The sequence below is a fragment of the Girardinichthys multiradiatus genome, chromosome 17, assembly GCF_021462225.1.
Source record: "Girardinichthys multiradiatus isolate DD_20200921_A chromosome 17, DD_fGirMul_XY1, whole genome shotgun sequence".
NCBI classification, from domain to species: domain Eukaryota; kingdom Metazoa; phylum Chordata; class Actinopteri; order Cyprinodontiformes; family Goodeidae; genus Girardinichthys; species Girardinichthys multiradiatus.
In genome coordinates, this window is record NC_061809.1 from 26,053,228 (window position 1) to 26,066,938 (window position 13,711).

Here is a 13,711-nt window from a genome sequence, read left to right on the forward strand (position 1 = left end):
AGTTTGAGGACCGAAGACTGTTGAAGTGTCATGGCCCGAACCAAGCAGACCGCTCGTAAATCCACCGGAGGAAAAGCTCCCAGGAAGCAGCTGGCTACCAAAGCCGCTCGCAAGAGCGCCCCAGCTACCGGCGGAGTGAAGAAGCCTCACCGTTACAGGCCCGGTACTGTGGCTCTGAGGGAAATCCGCCGCTACCAGAAGTCCACCGAGCTTCTGATCCGCAAGCTGCCCTTCCAGCGGCTGGTTAGAGAGATCGCTCAGGACTTCAAGACCGATCTGCGGTTCCAGAGCTCTGCAGTGATGGCTCTGCAGGAGGCCAGCGAGGCCTACCTGGTCGGCCTGTTCGAGGACACCAACCTGTGCGCCATCCACGCAAAGAGGGTCACCATCATGCCCAAAGACATCCAGCTGGCCCGTCGCATCCGCGGAGAACGTGCTTAAATTTAACAAAAGTACAAACAACCCAACGGCTCTTTTAAGAGCCACCTACCTTTCTAAGAGTCGTTCCCTATTTTGAATTCAATAGCATGAAGTGAAAACTAACCTATTAGTTCCAGCTGCTACATAAGGGTCTGTTACCTAGGTTTTTTTTTTTAATGTATTTATGTAGGATTGTTTATGTCCCTACAAGGGATTTGTGTTGGTTTGATTCCTGAAGAAAACATTGGCTTTAAATAAACCCAGATTGGATGTAGAGAAAGTAATCAGAGCAGACAAACGTCTTCAAACTTAAAACAAATTGTAGAGCATTTAAAGCTTTTTCTTTTGTTTAAAAATACCATCATTCAACATATTTTTTGTTTTTCTTTAAGTTTATAACTAAATTTCATTGTTCAATGTATTTTTATTTACTTACACATGTTTATGATCTTTATGTGTATATAAACGCATGTGAGACCTTGATGCTGATACTCTGCGGGGCTTCTTGACTGAGAAACTGGGCCAATCGGTGACGTGCAGAAATATTGACTATGTGCAACAGATTAAGCTCAATTCATCTAACTGCAGAGTGCAATGAAGTTGCTGGAAATGTACAACCCAAAACGGGTGTGTTTTGAGGCGCGTAAATCGAAAAACAATAGTGTTCGCCTGATCCAGGGATCAGAGGCTAGTACACTGCAGGAGGATTCTGAGAACGCATCTGCACCTGTAGCACCACAGATGAGCAACACTTACACAGACCTTGTGAATAAACGAGTGGGATTAAGATTGCACACAGTGAAGCAGACAGAGCGCACTGCTTTGTGGTGGACAAATTGTTGGAAACTTTTCTTTAGGTAAATGGGACCTGGAGAGGCTGAATTGCCTGCCCAAAGATTTTTATGGGAGTGGTGAATCCACTGCCGACCTAAGCGCTTGGATAATCCGGGGAAGGATAGCCGGTGGTGTTGCAATATTATGGCACAAAAAATATGTTATTTAATTAGATTGGATTCGCACTGGGCCATAGGGGTTAAGTTCACCTGTGGAGATAAAAAAATGTATTGTTCTGAATGTATACACCTTATTAGTGCTCTCAAAATGAAGATGAATTTCTAAACAGATTGTCTTATGTCTTTTATACAAGATAATGCATCTACCTGCTTTTTCATTGTGGGAGATTTAAATGCAGATGTATCGGATAACTCTGTATTAGCCAGTTATTTAATGCAATTTTGTTGCAGCAACAGCCTAATTCTCTGGTAAGGTGCTTCTGCCTGACAGCAGTTACACCTACATTAGTGCATACCTGTCAAGTTTTGGATTTGAAAATAAGGGACATTTTCTGGGGACGGCTGTGAGCCATCCCACGACCCCGACCAAGCTCCAGTATCCCTTGCATTTTAGCACAGGTGTACAAGATATCTAAAAGAACCTCTTGTCAACTACTTACAGACTACAATAAGCCTACCTTTGTTGACACTGAAAGGCTGTGGATATTCCTATGTTATAACAGAGCCTACATGAAACACAAAAGGGGATTCAAGCACATTTATTTATTTCACACATTTTCAGTTTATATATACATTGCTTGTCTTTAGATTAAACATTTACGTTTTCTTTTAATTTCTCATGTTCACTCAGGTGGTTCTGTGGCATTCACTAAAGACTTATTATACAGATTTGTTGCAGACTTTGTGTCCTTTAAGACTCGTTTGGATGGAGTGTATTTGTGCACAAACAGTGCTGTTGTCTAATGACATCCTATTCTCTGTAACAATCTTTCTTACCATACTAAACACTCTTTCAGAACTGGCATTGCTGTGGGGAATGCATAGTAAAGCCTTCATTAATCTTGGCAGCTCACTGAACCTCACATCCTTCCCTACCAGTCCCCAGAATCTGTCAGTTTTGTCTTCTTGTGGGAGATGCTTGCTATCTGTCACCTGGTAGTTCCTCTCTCAGCCTATCCTCACTCAAGCTCAACTGAGGGAAAAGGGCCCCTAGCCTTGCCACTGTAATGTAAAACAAGTGTTTGACTGAACATTGCAGATCTAAACCATGCAATATTCATTTATTCGTTCTATCAATGAGGAACTGACTCTAACATCTACCTGTCCCTGGAGTAATGTCAAGGCGAGCAGCAGGGTCCAGCACTTTCATGTCCTTCAGGAGTGGATGGTCAAGAGGAAAGGAGGAGAACATCTTCTGAAGTATGCTTCATATAATCTTCTCACAGATCCACAACAGCATAAGAGTAAACAAAAAACACTACAGCCTATAATCTCATACTGTGAAAAGATGATATAATTATATAACTGCTGGGTAATATACTCACCGAAAGATTTTCTTCTCAGTTGACACAGGGAGCTCTGTCCTTGCCATGAATGCCTTTGTTTCTGCTCCTATAAAGAGCTCTTCGTCAGCCAACTGATGTCCTTCTCCATACTCCACCTCTACCTCCTTGAGAGGTACACCCACGATGGCCCTGGCTGGCACGAGGAACCCCAGGATCCTCTTGATCAGCCTGCACATCTCCTCTTCAAGTCTATGAATCTGTACAATAAGCACAATCATATTTAATTATAAATGACTATTATTCACTAATTCATCCAATATGATTGACACCCACCTGGAAGACAATATTAAATTCATATAAAGGCTTAGGAGCACTCAGGAACATGAAGTAAGCCTTCACGATTGGATCACGCACGTGGCTTGCTAGATCGCGCACTTTGGCACTCCTCTCCACCTCCTTATGACTGTTAAAGTAGGCCTACAGTACATATGGACACAGGGTGGCAATTCATGGTTAAAATGGAAATGTAGCATAGTTAACTGTGTATATATCTGCTGGAGTTACCATCCTTACCTGTAGTGCATCCCACTGGTTCAACACTCTCTGGATGCAGGGTAGCAGACTCAGCCATCTGGTGCTGCCGTACCTGAGGAGCTTCAGGTGGTCTGAATCAGTGAAATCTACAAACCTTTTGTAGAGTTCACATCTTTTTGCACTAAAAAATAGAAAAATGTTTATAAGAATATTAACTGCAGACCTAGAAAAAATTGAAGTCCTATTTAATTTATTTGCATCTACCTTTTGGTGTATATCCCCACCAGGATGTCTTCCACCAGTACCTGGGCTGCTCTGATGCCACAGCCAGTGGCCAGCTGTGCCAGATGCAGTCGAGGTCCCGGACGTGGCGCTGGCTCTGTTTCAGTCTGCTGATAACAGAGTTGTGTCTGCCTTTCATGACACTCGCATTACCAGAGTTAAAGGCTATCAGGTTCTTCCATGGGATGCCTCTTTTTCTATGGATAACAGAAAAAATGCCATTGTCTACTTGACAGCTATGACTGGACCTTCTTGCTGCAAGGCAACAGTGCTACCAACTGCACCACCATGCAGCCCTGCGTTGTGTGGACCTGGTTTTCAACAGTTACTAATGGTATGCTCTCAATATAGCTGACTTTGATATTAAATATAACGCCAAGAAGAGCAACATTTTGATTGTTAGAAGCAAGATAAGCATCCCTGATTTTTCCCTGTCTGGTACTGTTCTCAACATATGCAATGAGGTTAAATATTTGGGACATTATATAACTGATGACCTGCCTGATGATCGTGACATTTACAGGCAGTATTGTATGGTGTATGCACAAGTTAATACGCTGGTCAGAAAATTTGATATGTGTTCACCCTCCACAAAAATTGTTCTTTTTAAAGCCTTCTGTACTCCAATGTACACTGCCCATCTATGGAGACAATACAAGAGGCAGCATGCAGAAACTTCAGGTAGCGTAATAACGCTATGAGGCTACTACTCAAACTACCTAGATGGAGTAGTGCTAGTTACCTGTTTGCAGGTGTTGGTGTAGCCACATGTCCAGCTGTGCTCAGGAATCTTATGTACAGGTATATGTATAGATTATGTGTCAAGGAATGACAATTGTAATTTTAGTAAACCCTGCACCAAGTAGTCAGATGTCCATCAAGCAAACATTTTATTTATCCCCACAAAAAAGTGAATATCAAATTATTGCCAAATATAATATTCAAATCAATTAAAATAATCAGAGCAGGTTTTCTGCACTTAAAAAGAGCTTTTGTGTGGCCCTTAAAAGGGCCTTTGTTGAGTTGGTGGTAAACAGCAGCACTGTTTACTTGGAGCTGGTGTACTTGGTGACAGCCTTGGTGCCCTCAGACACGGCGTGCTTGGCCAGCTCACCGGGCAGCAGGAGCCGCACGGCGGTCTGGATCTCCCTGGAGGTGATGGTGGAGCGTTTGTTGTAGTGAGCCAGACGAGAAGCCTCGGAGGCGATGCGCTCAAAGATGTCGTTGACAAACGAGTTCATGATGCTCATGGCCTTGGACGAGATGCCGGTGTCAGGGTGGACCTGCTTCAGCACCTTGTACACGTAGATGGCATAGCTCTCCTTCCTGGTCTTTCTCTTCTTCTTGCCTCCTTTGCCGGCCGTCTTGGTCACGGCTTTCTTGGAGCCCTTCTTGGGCGCAGACTTGGCGGGTTCAGGCATCCTGATGATTTTCTAGGAAACAGCAGCGACTGAATAATGATGAGCAGAGAGGGAGTCTCCTTATACAAGCTGCATGTAAATAGGACTCCGCTGTCCCCAACCTCTGATTGGCTCAGCTGATCGGAAGGTTGGAAAGGCTGCAAGAATGGTGTGTGTGTGTGTGTTATGTGCAGTTTTACAGACGTGTACTTGTCCGTTTACTCCTTCATATTTCTATATTAAACTTCCTATTTACCACAGGCCAAGAAAAAGGTGCTAAAATGACATCTCTAGATTTACACACAGAATAAAATGGTGACTGTGGCTCTTCTTCATGGCGACTTAATCTGCTTTATTCTGCAGACGTGATGTTAGCAGCACTGCAGGGTAAAAGCTAAAACTGATCTCACAGCAAGCCATCATCGTCACGATAAAAGTCATGATTTGGAGCTCAGAGCCTGTAACACTGGATGCCTGCCAAGACCTATAAACCATTTTATGTATGCAGATGAGCTGGTGGTCTTAGTCCAAGTAGTGCTGGTTAACAGAACTAACATCCCTCCAGAAAGCTGCCATTTGGGCTCAAACTGCCATTACAGCGCTTAGAAATGCTGAAGAGGCACTTAGCGATGGACGATTAATTGCAATGATTTTGAAAGGTCTGCCTGAACCATTTAAACCATTTGTGGTCCACACAACGCAGGGCTGCATGGTGGTGCAGTTGGTAGCACTGTTGCCTTGCAGCAAGAAGGTCCTGGGTTCCTTTCTGCATGGACTGGCCACCTGTCCAGGGTGTACCCCGCCCATAGACTGCTGGAGATAGGCACCAGCTTCCCCGCGACCCACTATAGAAGAAGAAGGGGTGACTGATAACGCAAAGCGGTGATGACAAGTTAACCTTTGGTGTGTTCAAAGTGAAGCTGACAAGTTATGAAAGCACAGAGAAGTTTAATGCTAATGTGGATGAAGATAATGTGATGAAAGCAAGTGGCTTCATGGACAAAGCAATGCAAAGACAAAAAGAAACTCCGGAGTTTACGTGCTACAATTGAGGCCAGAAAGGACAGTGCGGCAATGTCTTAGAGATTATAAATGACAATGGTGCAGTTTTTGTAAAGGTTCCAGTCACAAGGACAGTAACTGTCGGCAAAAGAAGAAAGAACGTTTAAAACAGCCAAATGATGGGGATGATCACTCGTTGGTTTCCAAGGTGAGCGACAGACAGATTAGCGGATTAAGAATGAAGAGGGCTAATGGTGGACACCGGTGCAACTTCTCACATAATTAATGACCTGAATAGGTTCAAACACTTCGACGATGCTTTCGACCACAGGAACGCTGTACATCCCCACGTATCCACGGAGCATCTTCTCTGTTAAAGCTGCGACGTCCAAGGAGCCTCGGTCAACTTTAAAGAAGGACACGGTCAACTCATCTGTAGATGGCTCCAGATTTGACATCAGAGTGTTCGATAAACTTTATTTCCTTGACAAATGATGCTGATGCAGCTTTAGGTTGTTATGACATTCACCTGTGGCATAAGATGAGGTCACTGTCATTTTCAAGAGGTGTTAAACTAGAAACTATTGTGACAGCTATGAAAATGAAAGAGAAGGTTCATAAAACTAACCGACACTACAGGGAAAATGTATCCAGAGCAGAAGCTAAAACAGCTCTTGAACTAGACCAGTGCACACAGACTTAGCTGACCCTATTGAGCCTGCTGCAAAAGAAGGGTTTAAATCTACGCTGGCATTTACTGATGACTTTTCAAGAGCGAAATGTTGGGAATATAAAACAAAGTGTTTTAGAGTAAATGCATCGAATAAGAGTTGTAAAAGCAAGTGGATCTGTGTTTGTTTTAGAGTAGTAAAAACATGCATGTCGTCACACATGCAGGAACTATGTCTTCAGAAGTGTGGGTGGCTCTTAAAAGAGCCGTTGTTTGTAGTTGCGTTAAGCGGTAGATTTAACCTCCGAAGCCGTACAGAGTGCGGCCCTGCCTCTTCAGGGCGTACACCACATCCATCGCGGTCACAGTCTTCCTCTTAGCGTGCTCGGTGTAGGTGACGGCATCCCGGATGACGTTCTCCAGGAACACCTTGAGCACACCGCGGGTCTCCTCGTAGATCAGACCGGAGATACGCTTGACTCCTCCGCGGCGAGCCAGACGGCGGATAGCGGGCTTAGTGATGCCCTGGATGTTGTCACGGAGGACCTTACGGTGCCGCTTGGCGCCTCCTTTCCCGAGTCCTTTACCTCCTTTACCTCGTCCACTCATTGTGATCTGGTTGTAGGTTGTCTGTTGACTACAAACTGGTGAGAGACGACTGGGAGCGTCTGGATTTAACTACATATTGAGGACGTACGTGAAGACAGACAGTTGCCAATCTCTCTACTTCCGCCTTTAAGTTCGCAACCAGGATAGGAACCATTTCCGTTTATTTCATAATACATTTCGTGCATCTCTCAAAGCGATAAACTTTTTATTTTCCTTCGTTTTCCAAAGATGGGAGTTTATTAACAACACCTTTTATTTGCTTTATTAAAAAATAAAAATTGCAGACAGAAAAACGCTTGAAATTCTTACCAGCTGTTATAAAGAGAGAAATGAATCATACATAGAATCAAAAATGCAAACCAGACATTATGACAAAGTGCTCTTTGTTTGTGGTGTATTGCTTTTCTCCTCTGACATCTGAGAAGATGCTCTTTATGACAATAGTCTGATGGATAGAAAACGAGTAATTTTCCATCATTGGTAGCATGAAAGTGAGGCAGGTTAAAAGTTTTTTTATTGACATATCCTCTTCATTCAGGCAGTGAATAACAGTTCTAGTTGAAATGAAATGTATTTTTGAGACTAACAGCCAAAGAGGTTTCATCCTCCATCACTGAACATTGTTTGGTTGGGACATAACTCCAGGAAACTAACTTCCTTTTCACTTAATATATATAAAAACAAGAGACTTTCTAAAGTAAAGTGATATTAGTTTAATTGTAGATTACTGAATGCAATCAGAAGGCTTGTTTACCTGGTTATTTGTCACATGGGCAGTTTGCTGCTGCCTCATTACCCAAAGCAAGATCTTCAGCTCAGCTTTACTCCTGGACTTCCACCAATGACCTTTTACTCACAATTATAATTATCTTCAATACTCTAAATATAAATATAAACACAGTGAGTTGTTTGTATCCATATTATTCATGTTTGCAGCAGTCAGATGAATAATCTGAGTCATATTTAAGCAAATATGAGGTGAAACTTGACTCTTTGGACAGATGTGGGTGGCTCTTAAAAGAACCGTTGGGTTGTTGTAGCCGAGAACATCTACTTGGCCTTGGCGGGCTTCTCGGTCTTCTTGGGCAGCAGCACAGCCTGGATGTTGGGGAGGACGCCACCCTGAGCGATGGTGACTCCGCCCAGCAGCTTGTTTAGCTCCTCGTCGTTGCGGACGGCCAGCTGCAGGTGGCGGGGGATGATCCTGGTCTTCTTGTTGTCGCGGGCCGCGTTTCCGGCCAGCTCCAGGATCTCAGCAGTCAGGTACTCCAGCACCGCGGCCAGGTACACTGGAGCTCCGGCACCGACGCGCTCCGCGTAGTTTCCTTTCCTCAGCAGCCTGTGAACACGGCCCACTGGGAACTGGAGACCAGCACGGGATGAGCGAGTCTTGGCCTTGGCTCTGGCTTTGCCTCCGGTCTTTCCGCGTCCAGACATTTTTATAATTTCGTTTTTCAAAACAAAAGTAAAGCTTCGGGGGGAGAGAGCCAAGTATTTATAAGCATCATCTGTTCACTGATTGGTCAGACCCGAACAGAAAGCCAATCCTCCAATCAAAAAACTCCACGTCAAGCTGTCGCACTAGGTAGAGCACTTCCGCTCTGCAGTGCCTGGGACCTACAAAATAAAATGCCAAAGCACAAATATGTGAATGACAATATTGTTTTTATAGTAGGTCCCTGGGACATATTTTTGGGGTATAATAAATTCATATATAACTAAGTGCATCACAAATATGTCTTAATAACAACAAACACTTTAAACAAATAATTAAACTTCATACTTCAATAATAATAAAACGTTGGTTACGTACTGTAACCCCAGATTCTATGAGTATAGCGACGAAGCAGTCGGATCCATTCTTGGTGCTTTACAAGCTCTAGGAAAACGGGTTGATAACCGATTGGATGATATTAGCAGCCAGGTACAGCAGCACAGCACCATGCTAGCTACAACTGCTAAAACAGTACAGATCAACTCAGAAGATATTGAAGAGTGCAAGAACAAAGTTAAAAACTTAGAAGTACGAGTAGAACTTCTTCAAAAGGAAAAGGAGGAAATGAAGGAGCATTTGAGGAGCCAAGAAAGATACAAACGAAGATGGTGTTTACGCACAAAAGGTAAAAAAAAGAAAAAGTCAAACAAGACCTCAAAATGAAAGTTGTGGAGCTGCAATGCAGAATTTTACCTGATCAGGTTGATAAGGCGCTATGGCCAAGAATTGAGAAGGCAAGGAAGGAGGGTAAGGCTGCCTGAATTCAGAGGTCCCATCGCCTACATCGAAGGAAAGTGTATTTCAGGCTGAAGTGTTAGCAGTATAATGGGGTTGTTTGAATATTATTAGTGGAGAAATTTGATTCATGGGACTGTTCAGGGGACTCTTCTCAAGTGTTTCTACTCTACCTCCTAGGACTTACGGTTTATTCTATGGTTTTTTTTTGTTCTTCTATTAAGGTGTTCTTCTGTTATTGTTCACAATTCAGTCAGGATTTGATTTAAAGACTGATATTCTCTTTTCTTCTTTCAGTGTGAGAGGGCTCAAAGACTCTGTTAAGCGTAAAGCAGTGTTTTTATTTTGCAAAGGTCAAAAGGCCAACTGTACTTTTCTTCAAGAGACACACTCGGAATCAACAGATGTGAAATTTTGGACTCAACAATGGGGTGATAAGATTATTTTTAGTCATGGAACAAATTGCTGAATGAATGGATGGACAGATATCCATCAAAATATTTTCAGGTGACTTTGAATCCAATAATGGATGAATTTTTCAATACAAATAAACTAATTGATGTCTGGAGAAACCTTAATTATAATGTCAGACAATACACTTGGCTTAAACCAAATGGAATGTCAAGATCAAGAATCGATTACTGGTTGGTTACAGACTCCATACTGGAACACATTACTGAAGCCAACAACTCTTGCAGCCCTTTAAGTGATCATTGTGTGATAAACCTACAAGTTGCCAAAAAAGATTCTAAAAATAAATTCAAGGGTTACTGGAAATTCATTTCTAACTTACTGAAAAATTATCAATATTGTGCAAACATTAAGAAAATAATTGAAGATGTTAAAAATGACTTGAATTTAGTTACAGCAATACAAAAATGGGAATTTGTTTTTATTTACCGTAAGAAAGTTTCATATTATTATAAATCAGATTGGAGTGAGGAAGACAGAACCAATATTAACATTTTACAGTCTGAATTGGATCAACATTATCAAGTGAGTGACGAGATCCTGAGGCTGTTCAATTCAGACACTGAAGAAGAGGACTTTGATGGTTTCAGTGCGCAGGAAGAAGATGAAGAAGGCGATCAATGACTTTTGACCTGGTAGGCTGCAGTGTATATCAGTTAGGAGATATTGGATGTTGTTCGTCCACTGTTCAGTAAAAAAGTATTTGCAATATGCATTTGTTTATATTACCATACGGATTAAGTTAAAAATGCTCACGTCTAAATATCTCATATACATTACAGCGTGGGACACCCGCGGCTTAAACTCCGGTGCGGCTTGTACACGTATAAAATTGGTTTTCGTTCTAAAATTAGAGCATGTGGCTTTTAATCAGGTGCGCTCTGTCGTCTGGAATTTACGGTATATGAAATAAAAAAGATATCTAGATAAGAAATGTTTAAGATATTTCTCATTTATTTGGAGATATCTTAAAAGGAATTTTGACTAGTCAAAAATACATTTCTGCATATCTCTGAGTTTTTTTCTAGTCATTATTTACTTTCAAGATATCTACAATTTAATTTGCACCAGTCAACTCTTAGTTTCAGATATCTAAAAATACTTTTAAGATATCTTGAATAATGAGGCCATTCAAGATATCTTTATTGGAATTATGACTAGTCAGAACAAAAAAATGAGATATCTCAAATTTACTTTATAACTAATCATATTTCATTGTCGATATCTGAAATATACGTTACAGATAGTGATTTACTTCAGACGTTGGAAAGACCGATAATCCAAACAGGTGGATCTTGAATTGGAGCCCCCATACAACTTAACAGTACAGTTGATGTCATTTATACCAATCTAGTTTACCTAGTCAAAATATAATTACAGATATCTTAACTAATATGCCTAGTCATAAATCAATTTCAGATATCTGGAATGTATGTGGAAGCCGATTTTATGTTAAAACAGAGTTGGCCTCTCATGCTTTATGATAAAAAAAATCTAAGCGACACAGAGCAATCACACATGTAACAGTTTATTGTGTTGCTAAACAAGATTTTGGTTTAAAAACTGTGGAATAATCTTTAACGTAAAGATTTATTTTCAAATCTTTAAATCAAAAATAACCTAATATCTTCAAATGTCACCTCATAGTACCAGAGAACGTTAAAGATTGATTAAAAAATAGTGATTTGTTTTATATCGTGATAAATATTGATGTCGACTGATATGAAATATCATGATAGGATTTATTTCCATATCGCCCAGCCTGTTTCAGGTCATTGATTATTTAAACTTTTGTGTTCAGCAGGAGGTAAAATGAACATCAGTGATTTTAGTTATTTCTAGACCGTTGCAGCGAACTCTTCAAGGCAGGAAACATCAGACCACCGTTTCCTGCTGACGTCACGGATTTATAAACCCTTTCATTTACCTGGAGAGAAACAAACCCAACGGACAGAACCATGAGGGTCCACAATCACACCTGAAGTTATTTTAGAACCGGATTAATCTCTCAGAGGTTCTGGGGTTGCAGAAAACAAGCTTCACCTGGAAAATTCTGATCCGGGTCTGGAACCAAACTGCCTGAATCAAATTAGAGACTCTGATGCTGCTGGAGCTGTTTGGTCTTCTGGACCCTGTGTTTATCATCGCCTGGTACCGCCAGGAACATACGAGTGTCGGGTCGTTCAGAGAGGAACTAAACGCAGGAAGAGAGCTGCTTTAAAGACCCGACCCATCAGCAGCATTGTTCTGAATGTGGTTCCATCAGGTGAGTTCGTACGGCCCAAATGAAAAATGTTTTAAAAGTTAAAAACTTTTAATCAGGTTCAATTTTTCCCTCCGTGGATTCATGTTAGTCTGTGTTTCATCTGACCTTCTGTGCTGTTCTTCAGTCATCTTCTACCTGATACTCCTGGTTCTGTTCTGCAGGACATAAGGATGGAAGCAGCGAGGATGGAGGGAACAAGGTCGGACCTGTTGGACCTGCAGTCGGTCTCTCAGTTGGCATCATTGTTGCTTCTGCTGTTGGTTTTGTGATTTATAAGAAACAAAGATGTTTGAGGGAGAACGTATTCTGAGACATGAAGGAGCGACAGAGAGAGCAGATAAATCGTTCACTCTCTTCGCAGATGTCAGAGCTAACAGCCGGGCTGTTTTAAAAGACAGAAATTTAAGTGGAGCCTGATCTAAGGGCTCAAATGGGGCTTTAACCAGTGCGCGCAGGACCAGCGCTAAATCCCACTGAGGGACTAGAGGGCGTGACACGGGTCTGTGTCTACGTACACCCCGCAGAAAACGCTTCATCAGTGGGTGGTTAAAAGCCGCTCTGTCACCAAAACCCTCATGACAGGAAGAGATAGCTTTCAGCACCATTAAAACTTATGCTGCAGCTAACTTCCTGTTCATCAGCTGCTGGAGGAATGACAGCACGCAGCCTAATGGACATGAAAAAGACTCCACGCCTTTCTCTGCACACAAGCGCTGAAAAGCTGACCACTTTGATGCGTATGATGCATTCTCTTTATTTATTATTCATTTAGGCCTTTAGGGTATTTGGTGCCCAATCTGCCCTTCCATATTTTGGCTGCTTTTGTTCTCTGACCCCTGGTCCAAGTAGGATCGTGTTCCAGCACCATGAATTGTGCTGCCTCCCAATTATGCTGAATAAAGTGAGTTTGAAAAAGTAAATATGGTTTTCTGGGTGTTTTTTTACTTATATTTTTCCTGAAAAGTAAGAGTCTGGAACATACATTGTTTGCTGTTTCTCCTACAAATCTGAGGAAACAAACAATGCATGTTGCCAGAAAGACACAGTTATTTGTCCATAAATTACCACACTTTGGTATATAATATACTGTTTTTGTCATAGGATTCTGTAGCCATTTACTATGTTTAAAGTAAAGTCCACGATTCACTGAGGTAGGCTCTGTTGGACCTTTAATCTTAGCATGGATCAATAGATCTTGCAGGTTCTTATTCCTCCGGAAAGCAGATATGACCTTCAATGACGTCAACCTTCCACTGTCAGACTGGAACTCAGAAAAACTGTTTTTCAAGGTACGAGCCAACTGTATATTGCAGGGAGAAAAGGTAGTAATGAAGGGGAGGATTCTCCCTTCTAATTTAGGCTGGGATTCAGGGAGGCTCTTCAAACATCTCCTAAGAAAAGACCTCTGGTAATCTCTAGTGGTCAAAGATGAGCACAGCACCCTGACTGCCTCATAAAAGTCAGTTTTTTGGGTGCAAATTCTTCTGAATCTTAAAAATTGGGACTTAACTAACCCTGCCAAAGTGTG

General features: G+C 41.8%; 3 protein-coding genes across 3 annotated transcripts; all 3 read right to left on the reverse strand.

Moving 5' to 3' along the window:
* Nucleotides 1-4,401: 4,401 nt before the first annotated feature.
* LOC124882640 (histone H2B 1/2) lies at nt 4,402-4,971 on the reverse strand. Its single transcript, XM_047389080.1, has one exon. It carries the CDS (start codon nt 4,954-4,956, stop codon nt 4,582-4,584), a length of 375 nt encoding a protein of 124 aa, XP_047245036.1. The 5' UTR covers nt 4,957-4,971; the 3' UTR covers nt 4,402-4,581.
* An 895-nt stretch (nt 4,972-5,866) lies between these two features.
* On the reverse strand, nt 5,867-7,261 carry LOC124882642 (histone H4). The gene has a single exon (XM_047389081.1). It carries the CDS (start codon nt 7,214-7,216, stop codon nt 6,905-6,907), a length of 312 nt encoding a protein of 103 aa, XP_047245037.1. The 5' UTR covers nt 7,217-7,261; the 3' UTR covers nt 5,867-6,904.
* Nucleotides 7,262-7,712: 451 nt separating this feature from the next.
* LOC124882638 (histone H2A-like) lies at nt 7,713-8,700 on the reverse strand. The gene has a single exon (XM_047389078.1). The coding sequence runs from the start codon at nt 8,651-8,653 to the stop codon at nt 8,267-8,269; it is 387 nt and encodes a 128-aa protein (XP_047245034.1). The 5' UTR covers nt 8,654-8,700; the 3' UTR covers nt 7,713-8,266.
* Between the last annotated feature and the right edge of the window lie 5,011 nt (nt 8,701-13,711).